This window comes from Setaria italica, chromosome IX (assembly GCF_000263155.2).
Source record: "Setaria italica strain Yugu1 chromosome IX, Setaria_italica_v2.0, whole genome shotgun sequence".
In the NCBI taxonomy this organism is placed as follows: Eukaryota; Viridiplantae; Streptophyta; class Magnoliopsida; order Poales; family Poaceae; genus Setaria; species Setaria italica.
Genome location: NC_028458.1, coordinates 1,972,363 through 1,992,725, shown reverse-complemented (window position 1 = coordinate 1,992,725; position 20,363 = coordinate 1,972,363). Strand labels below are relative to the sequence as shown.

At 49.2% G+C, this 20,363-nt stretch overlaps 1 protein-coding gene and 1 pseudogene across 1 annotated transcript; one reads left to right on the top strand and one right to left on the bottom strand.

The window, feature by feature from the left end:
* The window catches only part of LOC101772401, a 22,559-nt pseudogene extending 16,987 nt beyond the window's left edge, over positions 1-5,572 (top strand).
* A 10,807-nt stretch (positions 5,573-16,379) lies between these two features.
* Positions 16,380-20,010, bottom strand: LOC101771198 (PHD finger protein ALFIN-LIKE 3). The gene is made up of 5 exons (XM_012848883.3): positions 19,772-20,010; positions 19,648-19,680; positions 19,317-19,539; positions 17,093-17,213; positions 16,380-17,007 (listed from the first exon to the last, which is right to left on the bottom strand). The coding sequence occupies exons 1-5, from the start codon at positions 19,875-19,877 to the stop codon at positions 16,738-16,740; spliced, it is 753 nt and encodes a 250-aa protein (XP_012704337.2). The 5' UTR covers positions 19,878-20,010; the 3' UTR covers positions 16,380-16,737.
* Between the last annotated feature and the right edge of the window lie 353 nt (positions 20,011-20,363).

Sequence of the window (20,363 nt, the reverse complement as noted above, 5' to 3'; positions counted from 1 at the left end):
GACCCACTTCGACCCATGTTTGGTTGCAAAGGGTGGGGGTTGGGTCCAACCCAGTTGAGAAATATTCCTCATAGATCCGGGTTCATCCGATCGCTAAAAAAAGATGGAATCATCCTGTTGGCGCTAAAGATCAGCCGATTGAATCTTAGCATCGGATACACCACCCGGGAGAATCTGCTTAACTCCTGTTCGGGTGATCGCCCTGGTGCGGTTCGCGCGGTGTGCCAGCCAATCCGACCTGTTGATTGGCAAGGAAAGAAACGTGTCAGATCCCAGAGGTTGCGATCGGCTAAGGTTCCGATCTCGAGGAAGCTTATCAGCGAATCGGCCGATTTGCTATAACAAAGAAATCGGCTATAATGTAGCCGACTACTTGATAACGTTCGTGAAGAAAATTACCAGAGTAAACTAAAGGACGCTACAATAGCAACACTTGGAACAGATCTAATCGGCTATGCAAAAATGGCAGACAAGCAATAAAAGTATAAGTAAGCTGAAAGCTCTAATTCCAAGCTGGATAACTGGTGATAAAACTAGAACAGCAGGTAAGACCTAGAATTCTAGTAAATATCAATAACTGATGAATAAATCTAAACGAAACGACAGCGATGTGTCCGAAGTTAAAGCTTAGATATTACTCGATAAACGGAACTTACAGAATCAGCCGGAGATCAAGCTGATGCAGCCCCGCCAACCCGTACGAACTCGTGAAAAGAAGAAAAGTACCGGCGAAGTCGCCAACTTGAAAGTAAAGTGCGAGAAAATAGTAGATTGTTGTATTGATTTGATGATGTTTACAGATCTCTAAAGATGGCTATTTATAGCCTGTTACAACCAACCTCTTATCCGACTAAGACTCTATCTCTAATTTTAAACGAAAACGAATATTTACAAGCATAACTCGTATTGGAGTTGGTCGTCGCGCTCCTGTGGGCCGATCCCCCTTTATCTTCGTAATCCACTTTAAGCCCATGTTGGCCCAACTACTCCAGCCTCTCAATCGACGATCTCTACCAACTCCATCCGCCGAAATACTGCAGCACCAATCGGCCGATCTCCAACTGTAGCGCCAATCAGCCGATTCCCAATCGTGACCTCCTTGCCTCGCCGTATCAGCTAATTCTCTCCCTTCTCGACGCCGATTCCATACGTGTCAAAATCTGGCATCAACACATCCCAACCCACTTCTCCTCTGTTTCTTCTCCGTTCGCCTTGCCCGCGTCCGCCCGCCCGCCCGACGCTGTCGTCGCCCTCCACTGGCGCTGCCCCCGCTGCCCGCCCGACCCTGCCATCGCCCTCCACTGGCGCTGCCCTTCGCCCACCCGACGTCAGCGCCGCCCTTCGCCGCCACCCTCCACTGGCACCGACAGGGAGGTGAGCGGGCCGGGGAGGTGCGTGGGCGAGCTCGAGCCCCACTGTGGTCGGGCGAGCTCGGTAGGGAGGAGGACCTTCGGCGTGGGGCGGGGAGGTGCGCGGGGTCGAGGATGAGGCGGCGCAGGGAGGCGGACCGCCAACGGCGGGGAGGACCGCCGCTGCGGGTGCTCGAGCTCGCAGGAGGATGGCTCCAGGAGGAGAAGAGAGGAGGATGGCTCGGTGGGGAAGATGGAAGGGAGGGGGTAAAAATAGAGGGTGACAGGTGCGCCCCGTAGCTGACCGGTGGGGCCCACAATTAACGGTGTTAAATGGACATCCATCCCAACCCTCTCAACCTCTCTAACCAAACAAAATACTGGGTCGGCTCCAACCCACCCATCCAAACATGTAATACCTGCCATTTTTAGTCATCAAAGTAGCTTTGAATAAATGGAAGCAATTCATGAAGAAAGGGAGAAGAAATTGGCTAAAAATCAAATTCGGGTCAAATTTGACCGAAATTTGAATTTTGAATTTGAAATTCAGAAAAATTCGGCAAAAATATGGAATGGAGGTGTAAGGGTGATTAGAACTTAAAGATCAAGATTTGGGACAAGATTTGGTCCTAAATACCTCAAGAAAATCAAAGAAAGAAATTGAAAATCAAAGTTACTGTTCCCTGTCCAACAACAGCAGTTTCAGAAAAACAGCACAGAGTTCATTTTTGGAAATTGAATTCTTTTGAATTTTTCAAATAAGTGGATCCAAACAACTATACCATATTAAAGTATGGACCTTGGACAAGTATCTTCAGGTGTTGTTGATCAGGAAAAGTAGAGGGAACCATTTCAAATGGAAGCTCAAAATCAGCACTTTACCACGGTCACCTTAACTGCTGAACTGAAAATTCTGCCTAAGTCTGAAACCGTGACAACTAGCTATCTTTAGAGCTGAATTCAGAAAAATGGAGTGCAAAGGGTATAAGTGATTATGGGCAAAATGGAATCCTTGGATGCTGTAGAACACAATTGGGAGGAAGTTGGACCAAAAGAAAAGGATTTGGACCACTGAAATGATTCACCAAGTCGGGTAAATGACCACATCGACTGACTAACGAACTGAATGGAAGAACAGAAGGCTTCAGTTATTTGCCAGAGAAAAATTCAAAATTGAAAACTTTTGGATGCTTATCTCGGGCAAAAGTTTATATATGAATTGAAAAGCTCAAGATTATCTACAACTTTGGTTAAGACACTTGTGGGCCGTCGGATGCACTTTCGACCGTGATTGAGCTCTGAAGTTCGGGAGTCAGAAAAATAAGAAAAGGGGGGAATGACAGAGCTACGCTCGACGTGTCGCCGCCGGCGTTCTCGGTCGCCTGCCAGCGCGGCAGCTACGCCACCTCCTCACCACGCAAGCCTACGAGTAGACCACGGTGTCGCCCATGCGTGTAGTAAATCGTTCGTATCTCTCCCGCGCCACCCCTTTTACCGCCGTTCTTTTTCACCACCGCCGCTCACTCTATCAAACCGCTGCCGCCAAGCAAAATCCTCCCACCACACCGCAGCTCCCGTCGATTCCTCTCGTCCACTCCTCCACAGATACCCCAGCTACACCCCAGTCAAGTCGTTGTCCAACATCCTTGCCGGAATACCCTACGCCGCCGTTGTTTCTGTCCGCCGTCGCCATACCTTCTGCTCACGGTGAGCACCCTCTTGACGCTCCTCTCTGTCCGTGTAGGTAGTCGTAGGCGAGTCCTCGGGGTGCTAGGAAGCTGTAGCCGTAGTTGTTGGGGTAGGTTGCGCCGTCGTCGTGCTTAACCACGACCGGTCGTAGGCGCCGCCGCCCGCCGCCGTGGAGGGAGTAGCTCCGGCCGTCTCCCGGGAAGCTGTCGCCGCGCACGGGTGCGCTAGGGCATGGGGATGCTTCCCCGGCCTAGCCCCGTCGCCGGCGGGGCGCCGGCCGGCGAGCCGCCCCGCCCCTTGTTGTGTCTGTTTTGGCAGGAGGAGGAAGAAGACGTCGGCGTCAGCGGGCCCGCATGTCAGAGCAGGCGGGGGAGTAAAGAAGGCAGGCCGAGCAGAGGCGTCGGTTGGGCCGCGGCCTTGACGGCCCATGTGTGGGTGCGGTTTGCCATTGGAGGAAAAGGCCGGGGGCCCAGGAGTCCGGCAGGCCGACCTTGTGGGAGAAGGGGAGGAAGAGATAGTGGGCCGTTGGGCCGTCACTGGTATAAAGAGAAGGGGTGGAGAGAAGAATCGGCCCAGGAGGGCCCGGCCGGGAAGAAGCATGCCGGCAGGTAGGATGAATAGGAGTAAGGGTGGGTCCGCACCACGGGCCCAGCGTAAGAGAGAGGGGATAGAGTAGGGTTGTGTGAGAAAAGTTGCCATGGGTGTTTTTTGGGAAAAATTAGATTTCCTTTATAGAATAATTAGTTTAAATCCGAATTTCACCTTTTAAATCACAGTAATTTCTAGGAGTGTCCAAAATTAGTGAAACCAATTTTGTTAGGCTTATTTTATTTTCCTTTATGCATTAAAATTTTTATACCCTAGAAAAATAATAAAAATTTGGGTATTTATTTAATGTCTTTCTTTTAAAGGTATTTAAATAAATACTTAATCTTTATTAAATGCATAAAATATGGGATAACATTTTCATAATCACAAATTAGTATTAATTCATAGGAAATTAGGTTTTAAACCTAGAAAATAATTAGTATTAATTGAGTGTACAGTTTGTATAGAATGTTTGTAATTGGCTTTTCCTCTTTTTTAATATAGCAGCAGCTCTCCTGCGAGCTCGTTTAAAAAAAACTGCTGCAGCATGTGCCTCTGCAAGCGTAGAGGACGTGCAGGTCGAAATTCCATTCCATGCCGTTGGCATTGTCCTCCCAAGGTGTGCTGCGGTGAATTTTGTATCCTGAAATTCAAAAATTTCAGGTGTGACAAAACCACGCCAACAAAAATCCAGTGTCAGGCAGCCACTCGCAGTCGCCCACTCGAGAGAAAGGACGCGCGAGAGAGAGGGACACCGATCGATCGTTGAAGGGAAGGGGGAGACGGTGCTGGTCACGGGCGCCAGCGGCTTCATCGGCTCGACGCTCGTCCGCCACCTCCTCGACCGCGGCTACAACGTCCACGCCGGCAACGCAGAAGGCTGCAGGATTTCCAGGAAGCAACACCGGCAAAGTTTCGATTTCTTCAGTAGTTTCGCTGCCATCTCTCTCTCAACTCGGTTCGCATTTGCTTTTGCGTGTAGCTTTGGTACTCTGCTTCGAAGACACTGGCAGAGAAGGCGCCGTGGAAGTTTGCAGAGGAGAACGGATTGGATGTGGTTGGTTAACCCGGGTGCTGTTCTTGGCCCGATAATTCCACCGACCATCAATGCTAGCATGTCCGTCCTTCTACGCCTCCTTCAAGGTAAAGCTTAAGCCATTGTTCGGAATTCTGAAAGCTACTTTTCATTCTAAATATGAAAATCTCCAAATTGTGACCGATGAGTGGAAGGGTGGAGCTTGAGACTGATCCAACTAAATTCCTCAGTGATTCATGCACTTGAAGGAACCCAGCAAAAAAAAAGTTTTTTTACCATTTTATGTTAGCTTCAAATTACATGCAGTGTTGACTGTTGAGTATTGTTCTTGTTTGCTCATTATGCCGGTACCATGAGATAAAGAAAACATTGAAGCCAGCCACTTTGGGCTTTGGCCATGCAGGTTGCACAGAGGCGTACAAGGATATGATATGTGGATGGGGACAGTCCATGTGGAAGACGTTGCCTTGGCTCATATCCTGGCGTTCGAGAACCCATCGGCGTCAGGGAGGCACATCTGCTCCGACCTCCGAGTCCATCCCTCACTGGAGCGACTTCGCGGCCAAAGTCGCCGAGCTCTACCCCAACTACAAAGTGCCCAAGTAAGCCACCATCCAAACCTTTTCAAGATGAAAAATGAATGAAGTTAGCGCTGTTTATGTTAGTCAGAGAGCAATATCTGGGAATGCTTGCGTTTTCTACTGTTGAAATATCTGGGTGTGCTTGAGATTTAGACTTTGTGTTGTTGTTTTGCGCGCAGGTTCCCCAAGGATGATACCCAGCCTGGGCTGGTGAGAGCAGAGGTAGTAGGATCGAAGAAGCTCATCGCGATGGGTATGCAGTTCAGCCCCATGGAGAAGATCATAAGGGACCTCAAGAGCAGAGGGTCTATTTCATGTTGACGTAGCTCTTCTCGAGGTACATCGGCCCCGCGAGCGCGCGCATCGGGGCGTTGCTGCTGATCTCCGTGCCGAGCCCTTCTCCGCCGGCGACGAAGCCGTGGTAGCCGGAGACGGGACCCCGCGCGCGAGCTCCGGAATCCGGACGCTTCCGGGCCGCCGGTTATAAGAGTCCCTGGGTGCCCCGATTCCAGCCCGGATCGGCCCAGCAGCCCGTCCGAGCATATGTATATCGCCCCCCACCCCTGCCGCCTCCTAAGACAACCAACCATCTCCTCCGATCCGCTCGTCGTTGCCGGCGCAGCCTGAAGACGAGGCAACGAACTTCAAGGTAACCTTACGTACCCTTCTCGTCGTCCTCCTCTTCTTCGCGGCTGAGTTTCTCGGCGCGCCGCCGCTGCCGCTTCCTTCCTTCGTCATGCTACCGTACGTGAACTCCGTAGATCGACCAGGTTTCTCGATCGTGATTTAGAGGACATATTTAACGTGACTTCAAAGTATTTAGATCGCGATCGTGCTGCACGGAATCCATCACCAGACCGCCTCCGCCTCGTCGTTGCCGGCGCAGCCTGAAGATCTCACGGTACTTCGAGGTTGCATTGGGGTTTGCCGAACTGCCATTGTGGGTTAATTAGTTGCATTGGGGGTGTGTGTAGGTTAATTAGTTGTTTCATTACACGCATTGTTTTCTTTAATTTACAACTTGTTTTGATAATGTTTCGAAACGATTAGTGGTGAATTACTTGTGTTTCGTACCACTTATCATCAATTAGCATTTACACGCATATTTTGAAGCCTAGCACGTGTATTAGTATAAACCTGGAGGAACTAGAGTTATCAAGTCTCATGGTTTAACGTGTTGTTAAACGCTGAAAATAACTCAACCCTTTTTTTTCAAAACTTTCTTCCAGGTACCCAGCGCTACAAGATTTACAATGCCTCCAATTGGAGATCCAGACGCTTCACGGGTTAGAGTCGCCTACGAGATCGGGTATCTCTCTCTCATCCTGGTGCGCTACCTTTGTGGGAGCAACTATTCTTCTTTGAGGAAAAATGGGATGACATATCTAGAGGCAGGGTTGTTCCACATCGGATTGTTTTGCTGGTCGCCGAATGCGGTATTCCTAACTTTTGACTGGTTGGATCCGTCCAATTCACGACCTTGGAGTAGCAGGAGAATCTAATGCAATTAGTATAATGCAATTAGTATAGGATTACCGATTTTCCAAGGGATGTATCTCTTATTCATCTTTTTAGAGGGTTGATGAATCTCTCCGTATATGTATAGAGTGAATGAATGCATGAATCCAAGACACATTTTTTTAATAAAGAAGTACGTTTAGAGTGTGTTGCGCGTTTCATGTGGAGATGTTATGCCATTGCTGCTTCGGCGATGCATAATCTTCTTTTTTTTGCTTGAACCAATGGAGTGCATACTCGTGATCTTTCCAAGTTTCCATATACATGTATACAGGCAATAATGGACCTTCTTTGGTATAATTTAATCAGTTTTAGCACAACCATATATGATCGGTTAGTTGACCTTCTCGAGATCAGCCCTGTCTGCGTAGAAATCTTGCAGAATCTGTACACCTGGTTTGAAACTCCCATGCAGCGCAGTACAAGCCTAGGGCCAAAACCATCCGGTCCTGGCGAGCTGTTCTTTGTACATGGACCAAACTGCTGCAGCATCCTGAAGAAATAATGAAGACCATTGATGCTAAACGGAAACAATTCCTATGGGCCGAAACGGAGCCAATCACAGGCAACAAGTGCAAGGTGAATTGGACGCGGTCAGCAAGGCCAAAGAACGAGGGCAGACTCGGAGTACTGCACCTCGAAAAGTTTTCCAGAGCTTTACATCTGCGATTGGATTTGGTAGGATTGGATGAATGAAGGGCCGTCTTGGGAGGGACGCGAGATATCTTGATCCTAAGCTGACCGTAAGCTTTTTGCTGCGGCAACCACAATTACAATTGGAGACGGCAAGAAAATATCATTCTCAGACAGCGGCTGGGTACGTGGACAAAGGCACACGGACATGGTGCCGAACCTTTTCGACATCACATCCCCAGAAGAAAGAACAGGACGCTTTATGATGTGATGACGGGCAACACATGGATACGAGATTTAAACTTTCTACATCGAGGGTTCACCCTGGCATATTTTATTGAGTACCATCGATTATGGATCAAGGTCAGCTGACTGCAGCTAAGACCTGGTCTCCCGGACACCATCGCATGGAAGCTCATGGCGGACGGGAAGTCCAGCTCACAGTCGGCCTATCGAGCACAATTCATAGGGTCCACGGTGACTAATTTTGAGAACCTAATTTGGAAAACATGGGTGCCTCCAAAGTGCAAGTGTGATGACCGGTTCCTAATCTTCCGCGTTAACCTTAATCCTAGCTCTTGATCGTAGTCATCTGTTTTGTTTTGCCGCGCTTGAGTGCTCAGCCTTCCGCCCTGTCCCGACCCCTGAGATCCGACCCCTCCCCGCCTCGTTTCGATCCCGACCCGGGCTCACCCAGCTCACCGTCGGATCCTTCTAAGTCTTCCTCAAATGTCCGTTCTATCCGCCTGGTGGACCCGCGAGATCTTTTCCCTAGATCCTCCGCGACAGGCGCACTCGAGTTGCATGCCCGCTTCAGAGTCTCCCTGCCGCGTGGCTCGTCTTCTCCGACGCCGCCGCTCAGTTTTGTCTCTGGCTCGCGACCGAATGGATTCTCGCTCCCCCTTCCCCAATGGCGGCGGAAGCCCCTCTGCCACCTTTCTGCAGCGCCTTGCCTCCCGCGTCCATCATCACACCGCCAGATCCCGGCCCCAGAGCCCGATGTCGCCCGTCTTTTCCGTCACTTCGAACACAGTCGCGCCGCCTGGTCTCCGCTACACGACGATTCCTCCATCGCCAACCCCGACCACGGCAGCGACAGCTCCCTTCCCCGCCCTGTCAGAAGCCGCCCGACAATCTGTTGCTCCGCGCTCGCCCACGCGCCCGCGACTGCCTGTCTTCTCACCTGTGCGCCCTCAATCCTAGCGCCGTTAAACCGGTCGCTTCTATCAAATCTTCCGCACGACGACGCCCGCCTCCGCCAAATCTCAACCACCGGCATACCCGCTCCTGCGCCGCCCTGACGGCAGAACCCAATGACCACTGGCGTCACCCCCGGAGTCCTGCACCACCGCCCTCTTCGCTAAATCGCCGCCCCGGCAGAGCACTCCATTGCTTCTCCCCGGCCTTCGTGCCGCTCCCCTTCTCTCTCTCTCTCTCCCGCGCCGTTTCCTTTCTCCGTTCCAGCAGCTATAAAAGGAATGCACCAGCCGCCGGAGTTTCCCTCCGCCATTGTTGCCTTCAGCCATTCTCTCGCTCCCTGCTCAAGCTCCTAGCGCCACACGTCAAGTTCTTGAGGAACTTTTCTCTCAGCTTCTCCCTCAGTTTTCTCCAAGTCACCCAGCCGCTTGCTCCTCCGTGCTGCGTAAAAGCTTACTTGTGATCTGCAAGAAGCATCGCCGCCGCCGGAGCATTGCCGGTCTTAGCCGTTGTTCAAAGCTTTAGTCCCTCCGCCCAAGTCTGCCTCTTCCCGACCCCAAGCCTTCCTTTCAGGAAGAAGGTAAGCTGTCGATCCCAGTCCGCCTCGCCCGACCCCTTCTATCCACCCGACCCCGGTTCCGTCTCGCCCGACCCTATCTGTTCCGCCGACCCTTATCCGCCTCGCCCGAGGGCTCGGCTGTGATCTTTTTCTTCAACCCGAGGGTGTATGTGTAAAACTTAAGAACCCTTCAGCGCTTGCGTCTGAGGATCCCTAGTATACCACATCCTCCAGTTCAAGGATCAGATCATAAGTTCCTTTCCGACCCTTGCCTCTTGATCTTCACTAGCTCTCTTGAACCTCCCTACCCTCTTGCTCTTTGTCACGAGTTTCTGGGCTCAGGCGAGCCAGTGTTGCTGTTGAAATAACCGTCTATGCTAACTCTTGCATTGCATTCGTGTAGAGCTGCACCTCGCCGACGGCTTCTACGAGCTACACCCGGCGCCAGAAGACGAAGCTGTAGCCGAGCTCCTGCCCTCTGAAGCCGAAGCCGCCCCAGAAGTCGAGCGGTTCTCTTCCTCTTTGCTCGAAGGCAAGCCCCGGTTGCATGAAAACCCTGCGTGTTTTACCAAACTTGCGCATGCCTTCTGTAACATGCTTGTGCATTTACGTATAGGAGTTGGTTGGAACCCTAGATGCATGACTTAGTTATCCCTATGATCTGAGCACTAGCTGTTGGACCGAGTAGTTGCATTGCTTAACTAGGAGACGGTAAAAGTCGAGTGATTCCCTATCACTCGCGAGTTGCAGGAGTTGCATGTCTACCTTTCCGTTACAACTATAAGGACGATGGACGGGGCAGGGTTTTGGTAACTCTTTGGTGGACGGATGGTCACCCCGTCTGTCTATGAAATCTTGCTAAGGCCCGACAGTGGTGGTGTTCGTGATCAAGTGTTTGAAAGTACTAGCCTCATACTTAGTATGGGATGAGGAAGCCTAGTACCGGATTGAACCCAGACGTGAGCGGTCGCCCCATTGTTCTTGGAACGGAGTTTCCCCTGCTGGTTGTCGCACGTGGTGGCAAGCGTGGTCACAGGACGGCAGAGGCCGGGTCTGTGGAACCTTGCACCAAAGGAAATGGGCCCGACACGGGTTAGGGGATTGATGGGGAAGGCCGACACAGGAAGCGACCTCCGGGTGCGCGGATGTCGTGAGGCTAGGTTCACCATGCATGGTAAAGAACTCGAATCGATTCGTCTGCCTCTCACAGTTTGAGATTGCTTGATCGCTATGTCACTCTGAGTAAATGAGGAATCTGATGATGACATGGTGTTTGTTGATATATCTACACATCTTGTTTGGTTCTATGATTGCTTAGAATAGGTTGCAAAACCTAGACTGGTAAATGAACCTAGAACCGGAGCTAAAACTTGAAAATAGGGTTTTACTTAGTGCTTTTGGCAAACAAACCCCCCTCAGCCAAAGACCTGCATGTCTAGAAGGATGAGTAGTTTTACTCCTATCGGTTAAGTCTTGTTGAGCTTAGTAGCTCAGCCTTGTTATGGCTTCCTTTTTCAGGTGAAGTTGCTGCCTCTGAGCCTCCTCCTGTTGGCACTTGGCCGCCCCAACTCCCTCCAGGTTGGACGGTCGAGTGGGATCCCTCCTCGGATGGCGAGGAGAGGGATCAGTGACGTCCCAATTGGCCTCACCAGGGATGTCCGACCCCGACGAATTGCTTCCGCTAGTGGTTTACCCTCTGTTGTTTTCTGGACCTTGTAAAACTCTGATGTTCTTTTCGCGACTAAATCAAATGGTTAATTTGTTAACTCAGTGGATTTGTTATATTCTCTGGAACCACTCACCTTCGTGTGGGTTTGCTAAAGTGGTCCTGTTCAAGTGGTTAAATCGGATGTAATCCGACGGCATTTCGGGTTCACTTGGCTAAGGCATCGGTGTCGCATGTTAGGCGACTTAACCATGTTAACCCAAGCTAATCCGAAGTGGATCCGCCACAGCAAGTTATTCAGTTGGCTGGCTATACAAGACAGGATATGGACACTAGACCGGCTATAGCGTCGGGGATGGACCACTAACCCAAGGTGTGTGTTGCAGTGTGTGCTATGCAACACGACATAGGAGACCGACTATCATCTTTTCACCGACTGCAACTTTGCAAGAACAATCTGGACCGCGATGAGTACATGGACAAGGTGTCCAGATATTGACCCGAGCCGGCTGGCGGAAAAGGGTTGCGTAGTCTAATTATCCTTGTCCTATAGGAAATTTGGTCAGAAAAAAATCAGAGGATATTCCGGCAAAAGGAGGAGTAAGCTAATCGGATAGTCAACGACATCAAAGACTAGACGACAATGTGAATCACGGCGGGAGCTAAACACTTACATTATTTCGTATACGCGGCATGAGTTTTGTAGTACCACTAGCGGAGTTTTTTTTTAATCGACTCGTCGGGCATTCCTCTTTTTTAATATAGCAGCAGCTCTCCTGCTAGCTCGTTCAAAAAAACTGCTGCAGCATGTGCCTCTGCAAGTGTAGAGGATGTGCAGGTCGAAATTCCATTCCATTCCGTTGGCATTGTCCTCCCGAGGTGTGCCGTGGCGGGGGATGTTTGGTTCTTTAGGAGCTCCTAAAATTAAAACACCGAATATTTAGATACTAATTAGGAGTATTAAACATAGACTAATTACAAAACCAATTGCACATATGGAGGCTAATTTGCGAGACGAATCTATTAAGTCTAATGATGGATTAATTAGGCTTAATAGATTCGTCTCGTGAATTAGCCTCCATCTATGTAATTAATTTTATAATTAGCTTATGTTAGTCCTCTTAATTAAGATTCGGATATTCGGTGAGCCGATACTGTGACTCGAGCGATTTGATTCCCCCACAGAACAAAGCCACCACAGGGGAAGAAATTAGCATACCACGATCTCACAATAGGCATGACAAGATTAACTCAGATATTCATTTGACAAGTCCCAGATTAGCATAACGATACAAGATAGCAACTCGTCAAGGGTACAGAGAAAAAAAAACAGGTAATTTTGCAACAAGCGCCTCAGCGAAATTTCGATTCTAAGATGCACGGCATAACAATTTCACAAACGGTGACCAAGATATCTGGTAAGCTCTGCATCTCTATTCCATGTTTTTTCGTTCTCGATTCAGTATCATGTACACACGTCGGTACAAAACGGAGCAACGCATGAACATATTCACTCCAGAGGACACAAACATAGTATCAACATATGTTTACTCCAGCAATTACTCACTGCTACCTGATTTCAGTACGATACCTAAGAATCATTCACTTTTAAACGGTGCAATAGTGAAAGTTTTTTCTACTCCAGCTGTACAGTCAGATATGTAACCAGCAAAAAGAATGAACTGAACGGTTGTCCGGGCAATTAAGGTATTTCTTCCTCTACCTCCGCAGAAAGCTGTCAATTCTCCTTCTTCCTGGACCTGTCAAAGAAAGCTGAACGAAATTATCACACTAGCAAAGATCAAAGACATACTCGACTTGCAGTTAAAAAACTGTCACACCATACCAACCAATCTTTATGCACACAGACAGGATTCATAAACTACCGAAGCAATTTTCCAAGACAGGTAGCGAACTGTTGAATTGTAACTTAGTTTTGAGGGGATTAACAGACAAATTTGAACTTCTCATTCTGCTTTATAAGTATCAACTGTAGTATGATGTGGGTTTAGCATTATAGAAAGCAATAGCCTGATTTCATCCAGTTATAAAGCCATTTTTTTGTTTTTCAGGGAACTATATTTAATTGACAAGGACCCTCTGACAGCTTCTAATATAGTAACCATTTGCAAGGGAACCATCTCTGTTTGAAAATTTACAGGTGCAAAATACAGAACTATCATTATGGAAAACCCAATGAACACGGTTGATATACACCCAAATCATACATTAAGGTCGCTTGCTCTTTAGTAAAAAAAAACTGCGAAAATGGTAACATAGTTTTCAAAGGATCACGTGATATTGCTACCTTTGGGAAGAAGTTCCTGAGCCCTTACTCCTTAGAGTGGTGCTCATTGTTGTCATCATTTGTTACCTTCATCAGCTGAACTCAATGCGACTAGTTGGTGAAGTCTTTTCTATTTCTGTTAGCATGCAGAAGTGTATTAGATACAACTTGAGCAAAACTCCTGCTCGCAAATGATACATCTCATAGATGAGAAAAGGAAGGTACCAAGCAGTGATAACAACAGCTATTTATCAAGACTGCGCTCGGCAGCAGGACTGGCATTGTATCATTTTCTTTGACAGCAAAGATGAGCACAAAATGTTTCAGTCTAATGATAAAAATTCACACACAAATTCTACCAACCAGTCAGCAGAACTGGGAAATCAGATCCATGATACAACTGTTTATGACAATTTAGCACCTAACGATCAATCTACCCCTGCATGACCTTACGAGCGCATGTCCACAGCTATGATACCTTATTTCCTGAAGCATAACCATAAATAAATTCTTATGAACTAACATCTAAAAGGGGGGTAGGCAAGCAATTGCCTTGTGTTGAATCATCTGTTTTTTATGCATGTATTGCTAATGTCAGAATGAATGTGTGCACATTGACCTGCCAAATTCCTAATAATTCTGCTAAACTGACTACAACAAAATTTGACTGAGATAAGAATAGAGTTAACAGAAGATAATATAATTTCCCACGCAGCCACGGCCCTTTGTATTCTTTGTGTTCATAATTACATAAACATCTGATAAAGACACAAGATAAACGATAGAAATAAACCATAAAGGAACAATGTTTCTACATAACCAATGAAATCCTGCCATAACATAACTAAGCACAAGCTTTTCCTCCTACAATGTCACTATATATCCTGTCCAATTGCAACATTGGCAATGAGGGTGGCAATAAAACTAACAATGAATCATTATCATATTATCATGTGACGCGATCAGAAATCTCAATCAAGGAAATAGCGAAATAACATTAACGACACCAATAGAAATCTCAACCAAGGTAACGGTGAAACAGCATTAATGACAGGGCACAAGTGCAGAAGTTGATAACACATGGCTACAATTTAACACTATCCTTAACAGACACTAATCACCACAGCCTCCACTCAACTTCATCTGATAAAAACAACTCACATCATTGTAACATAATCTTGACATGAGAACCATGAAGATTCCATCATAATAACATGGAAAATTAATAACAGCACACTCCATTCGATCATTATAAGCAAGCCCCAAGAATCAGCCTCAATCAGATCAAACATTAACAGAATTAACAAGTATAAATGGTAAGAGGCACTCTAATTCCAACATTAACTAGACGAATCTTTGGCCCTGCTAGCAATGCCGTGTCCTATTCAGACACAGAATCTGACACAAGAAATGGAAAACGCAGACTAACCAATCTGACACAAGAAATGGAAGATGCGGACTAACCAATTTCCATCCAAAGTTCCAAACAACCGCAAATCTCGCACTGAAGATACAGCTTTACGAAGCTAGACGCATAGGAGTATAGAGACAGCTATTAATTCTGCGTCCTGAGTCCTAACAACACAGGAGCATGCAATGGTGGCAAGTCAGAGATACTGCAATGGCGAAATTCCCCATTCTAAGCGCCGCGAACCTTTCTTGAGGTGAACCTAAAACACCGCCAATCTTTGATGCGAAACCGATTAATCACCAGGCGATCCTCTTCTACGCAAATCCCAAGAACTCGAACGCGTCGAAGGAAAAAAAAAACCGCGGCGAGTGGAAAGAACTCTCACCTTCGAGTACGGCGCGCCGGGGTCGTCGGGGTCGACCTCCTCGGAGCGCACGTGGCGCAGAGCCAGCATGACGGCCTCCACCCTCCAGTCGCTCCTCCTCGTCGAAGACGCAGTTGCGCCCTCGCACCGCCCACCGGTGCCTCTCTTGCGCTTCTTGGGATGCTCCGGCGAACCCGTGGCCGCCCTTGATATTGCTAGCTTCTCGACGTCCTTCAGGCCGCCATTGCAGCCCCGCAGCGGCTCGAGCGTCCTCGACGCGGCGTCGAAGAACGGTCGCAATGGGACCGAGTTCGTCATCCCCATCGGAGGCGCCACGCCCGCGACGCTCGGACGCTCTGGGGTGCCCTGAGACGCGCCGTCAGCTGGCGGCGCCCCGTCTGCTCCTCCTGGGCCCTCGTCGGCCGCAGGGCCGTCCAGAGGCGCGCCGGCGCCAGGCGCTGGCCCACCGCCCGCGGGCGGTGGCCCGCCTCCTCCTCCTCCTCCGCCACCGCCTCCTCGGCGCCGCCTGCGCCTGAGGCTCAAGAAACCCCAGATTGCCACGGCGCCTATCAGGCCCAAGATTATGTAGTATACGATGGGGAAGTCGTCGGTGGCGTCGGCTTCGGCTTCGGCGCTGGAGGAGCCCTCCGCGGGCTCCCCCTCCTTGACCGCCGCCGCCAGCACCTTCGGGAGCTCCCGTGGCGTCTGCTGGCTGGGCTCCAACGAGACCTCCGGCGGCGCCTCGCCGCCCTCCGGCTCCTCCGAAGGCCACGGGAAGTGGTCCGAGAGGTCCGGCAAATGTTCCTTAACGTACTGCACCAGGGAGCTCATCACAACCGCCTTCACGCCTCGCCAGAAGGCTTGCAGCAAGGAGTGCGGCAAGGGCGGCGTCGCCGCCAGGCGTGGCGTCGCGTGCGACACGGGCGGCGTCGCCGCCAGGCGTGGCGTCGCGTGCGACACGGGCGGCGGCGTCTCCAGGCGCGGCGTCGCGTGCGACACGGGCGGCGTCGTCGCCATCGTCACGCGAAGAGGCGTAGGGGGTTCAGGGGCAGAGGCGGAGGGGGTTGGGTCCCAGGAGCAGAGAGGGGGAGGGGGTCGGGTCCAGGGGGAGAGGCGGAGGGGGTTGGGTCCCAGGGGCAGAGGCGGAGGGGTATTTATTAGTTAGCCTCTGGCCCATGTAACGGCGTACAGGAACAGAGGGCCGAGTCCTCCTTCGGCCCATCTCCGCGGGGCCGAGTCTCGTTCCATACATCTCGTCCCTAGCCGAATGCAGCCCATCTCCGCGGGGCCGAGTCTCGTTCCATACATCTCGTCCCTAGCGAATGCAAGTTTCCCATCCGCCAGGATTGGCCGTATGGACAATTGGACATGAATAGTCCGAATGATCTTTTTTTCAGAATAAAAGGGGCGATCAGTCACTGGATTGCACCGCCCAATTTGGCCCTGCCATTTTTAAACTTAAGGAGCATTCGTAGCCAAATTTTTGTTTGGTACAAGATTGTTTAAAAACACTAGTAGTACGACTAGTGTTTTCCAAACTTGGGGTCACGTTCCAATCTGCTCAACAACGTTTTCCAAACACTAGTAGAACCAGTCCAGACCAGTAGTGCCAAGGGAGAAATGACTCGGCAGCCACGGCTGGCAAACGGCATTGACAGTTAACGAGCCATTTGTAAAAACGAGCAACGAGCATCATGTATCTATCAGTCAATTTTGCCTCTTCCCTACCACCAACATAACACCACGCACGCACAACAACGTTCTAAACGAATTCACATCTGCTACCTGCAATGGGGAGTATGGTTTCGATCTTCATCAGACGGGGGGGTCAGCGAGCGCCGGCCGGCCGGCAGGGCCTTCTACTGCCTCATTTTCTTCGAGCTGCAGTCCGGGCACTTGTAGTGCTTTATGTGGTCCGCTCGGGCGGGGGTGATCCGCACGCACTTGCCGTGGAACCACCTCTCGCAGATGTCGCAGCCGATCCAGAACTCGTTCGAATTGTAGAGCCCGCCGCAGGTGCCACAGAAGGTCTCGGTGTGCTCCTCGTCGTCTTCGTCGTCGTCGTCATCATACTCCTTTGCAGGCGGAGCTGCTGCTCTAGAATTCTTCGTGTGCCCGTCGCTTCCTCTCTGTACAAGCAACAGGGAGCTCTTTTCAGGTTAAAATTCGAACATAAGCACCTGGATTCTCAGATTCTGAAGATGAATGTGGTACCTTTGACGAGTGTCTGGACTTGCCGCTGCTATCAACACCAGACCTATCTCTGCCATGTTTCCTGTCCGAGAATGCTTCAAAGACAGATGGAAGATCACTGACCATGCTGAATAAGCGCTTCCTGAAGAACAAAAAAGGAGCAAATCATCAAATCAGAGACTGCAGCACCTTCTCACAAACTTGGCAGATAATTTCTTATTGCAGTCAATTGTCCAGTGTGGATCATAATTAGTCTCTTACTGTAGAAAAATATACATATACTTTAGCACACAACACCTCCTCAGACAGTGGATTACCAATTTGTTAATTTGAAAACGAGTTGATAAACAGCTGTGTATGCACTACTAGTAAACTACGCTGTTCAGGGTATGAACAGCATCAAAGAAACTAATTAGGTTTCTGGGAAACAATATTGCAATAAACATCCCAAGTCAAAAAGAAAATGTAGTCAGAACAACATTATCATGGCTGATAGAATGAGACAGTATAAGAATACTGCAGGCCAAAATCTTTCTGCTCAAGAGATGGAAATACTGAGAAACTCAGAATTTACACTCCACTATCAACAAGACAGAACAGGTGTATCTTAGCAACTAAAAGATTGCCGGTTGTTATAAATTAATATACAAAAAGTGATAGATCTGTTCCTTCCAAAAGAGTTGAGCTAAGGTGATTTCATTTTCTTTTCATCTAAATAGATGAGTTAAGCTTGCAAGAGCAAAAATAAGCACTGTGAAGGTTCTGGAAAATGTTTTGGAACTAAAAGGGGTTGAACTGCTGAAAGCAGCAGCCAGAAAAGGCACACACAAGACTAATTAGGCATAAAATTCTCGATGTGATTCTCATAAGTGGAAACTTGCAATAGAATGAGCCACATAGGGGAACAAAATCAGCTCTCTCAACTAGCAAAGGAGGTTGAAACATCTGATGAATCTCAACCTCAACACCAAGACATTCAAAATACTACAGATGGTGAGCATTTAAATTCTGAGAATAAGAACATGATAGGCCCAAGAGATATAATACAAAGAAACAATCAAACTTTTTCGATTACACAATGCAAAATACACAAATACTCAAGAAAAAGGAAAGGAGCTTGAACAGTCCGAGCCTAGTAAAAGCTATTTGAAATTAAAGAAAAAACAAAAATAAATGTCAATGAATTAATATACTGCACGTGCAGATCAGAAGAAGCAATTTTTTCTTAAGGTATTTTCAATAATCCACTAAATTTTGCATATATTTTCCCACCTTTTCCGATTAGCTAAGATTATGTCCAGACAAGCATACAACAATTGAACTAGCAAACGAGCAGCACACTGTAGGATGCTCTGAATATTTTAAGGCATCAATATTATAAAAGGGTTTCCTGTTACCATGTCCTTGTGCAGTTTGGTCAAATTATATTTGTATTTCCCGTCCTAAACATTGTATCAGCCAGTAATGACAGCTTCTCCAACCACCATGAAGACATCTTTCATCAAAGAACTAATTACCCTACAATTAAAATGTCAGAATGCGTTCAGAAATGGATGGCCCAGCAATCAATGTAGGAGAAGACTTCAGGCTAGTACATGCTTTTTAAGCTTTGGTTCTAGAACTTGTGGCATTGCTCTTTGCAACAAAAATAGGATTGATATTAGAACTCATAGAATCAATGAAACATTCAATTCTAGAACCACATAAAAGCACAAGATCTCCAACTTTTCTACACGATTTAAAATGCGAAAAAGGTCCTAGAGTTTGGCACCCTATAATGAACTGATGGGCCCTGGTATTGGAAATACATATATCCCACCCTATGAAATGTGTTATCATGAGATGTAAAGTCTCGTGATTCCGATTGCACCTTGTAGCATGAACAAAAAGAAAAAGCAAGGAAAACAGCATGCGAAGGTGCCAATAAAGTAAACTCATCCCCAAAGCATGAACCCTAATTCACTCAAAGGAAACAAAAGAGGAGCACACCAAACATGTGCACATGCGAACACATGCACCAAGTGAAACAAAATAAATAGATCACAAGCATGAACAAGCGTCTCCCCACTACCAAGTCACCTAACAAACAAACAAACTGATTCACCAAAATGGCAAAAATTGAAGTTAACAAAAGCAACTGTCACAGGAAAGAGAGAACAAACATTTACTCTCTTAACAACTCAAGGGGACTGCTTGAAAGAGCGAATCGAATTCAGAGTGTACAGTGGCGGAATAGCATTGGTACCGATCGTTGGCGTTGAGGCGTGCGCCGAAGAAGAAGGCGACGGAAATCAGCCACGAGTCGGAGTGTACTGCGACGAGCGAGAGCCAGTCGCGGCGTTGCATGCCGTCGCGCGCGAAGTTGATGCCCAGCGCCGGCTCCGGCATCTCCGGCGGCACCTCCTCCGCTGGCGGCGCCACCGCCCAGGTCCCGTTGGGGAGGCCGTACAAGCACAAATTCTCCTTATCTGCGTGGAGGAGAGCAAAAAAAAACCCGATCAGATCATCCCCCAGCCCAGATCGACCACTCTACGCACGCACCCGAGAACAGCTCGCCGTGGATCGATCTCACTCACCTGGGTCGCAGGCGCTGTAGAAATCGTCCACATCTGCACCGGCAACGACACGAGAGGGGAGCCCAGCGTTAGATCTGTGGGGTGCTCAAAGCGCTGCGGCGAGGCGAGGGGGAGCGGTCGTTACCGGAGGTGAGGGCGCGGACGAGGCCGGCGCGGCGGGCGGAGAAGTCCTTGTAGATTTCCTCTACCGAGCGCGGGTTGGACGAGATGGACGCGGGGGCCATGTCCATGCGAAGGGACGGGCCGCCGATGCGCGCCCGCGCCGGCAGCGGCGGCGTGGTCGGCCGGAGGCGGCGGGGACGGGCAGCTGCTCTGCGGCCGACGAGTCGAGCACACACAGGAGTTGGATTCGGCCGGCGTTGCTTCCTCGTCTATCTTTTATTATTACACCCGGCCGAGGCAAAAGGCTTCGTTTGTTTCGGTCACGCCTCGCGACCCGCGCCGCGATGCCACCTCGTTGGACGCTGACACTGACACGATGGGCCAGGAGCGGGAGGTTCGTGCCGACCCCACGTGGAAGTGAGATGACTGGAGTAGAGGTAGAGGGCAACTAGGGTGCGGAGGCTAGGGGAGCGCGGGCCCGGATAGGCTACTGACTTGGCGCCGCTAGGCCCGGGTCAAGCATAACCTGGGCCCGTCCTGCGAGCCGTGGGCCATTCCGCGCCGGCGCGCCGGGCCCGTTTCAGAATCAGATCGCGGTTTCCACTTTCCAATTT

Bases quoted from the DNA above. Each gene is read 5' to 3' on its own strand.
- LOC101771198 (XM_012848883.3), bottom strand. From the start codon at position 19,877: ATGGACATGGCCCCCGCGTCCATCTCGTCCAACCCGCGCTCGGTAGAG. The intron at 19,681-19,771 runs GTAACGACCGCT...TTGCCGGTGCAG, and splicing joins CGTCCGCGCCCTCACCTCCG to ATGTGGACGATTTCTACAGC. The intron at 17,214-19,316 runs GTACCAATGCTA...TTTGTTCTTCAG, and splicing joins CGCCTCAACGCCAACGATCG to GAAGCGCTTATTCAGCATGG.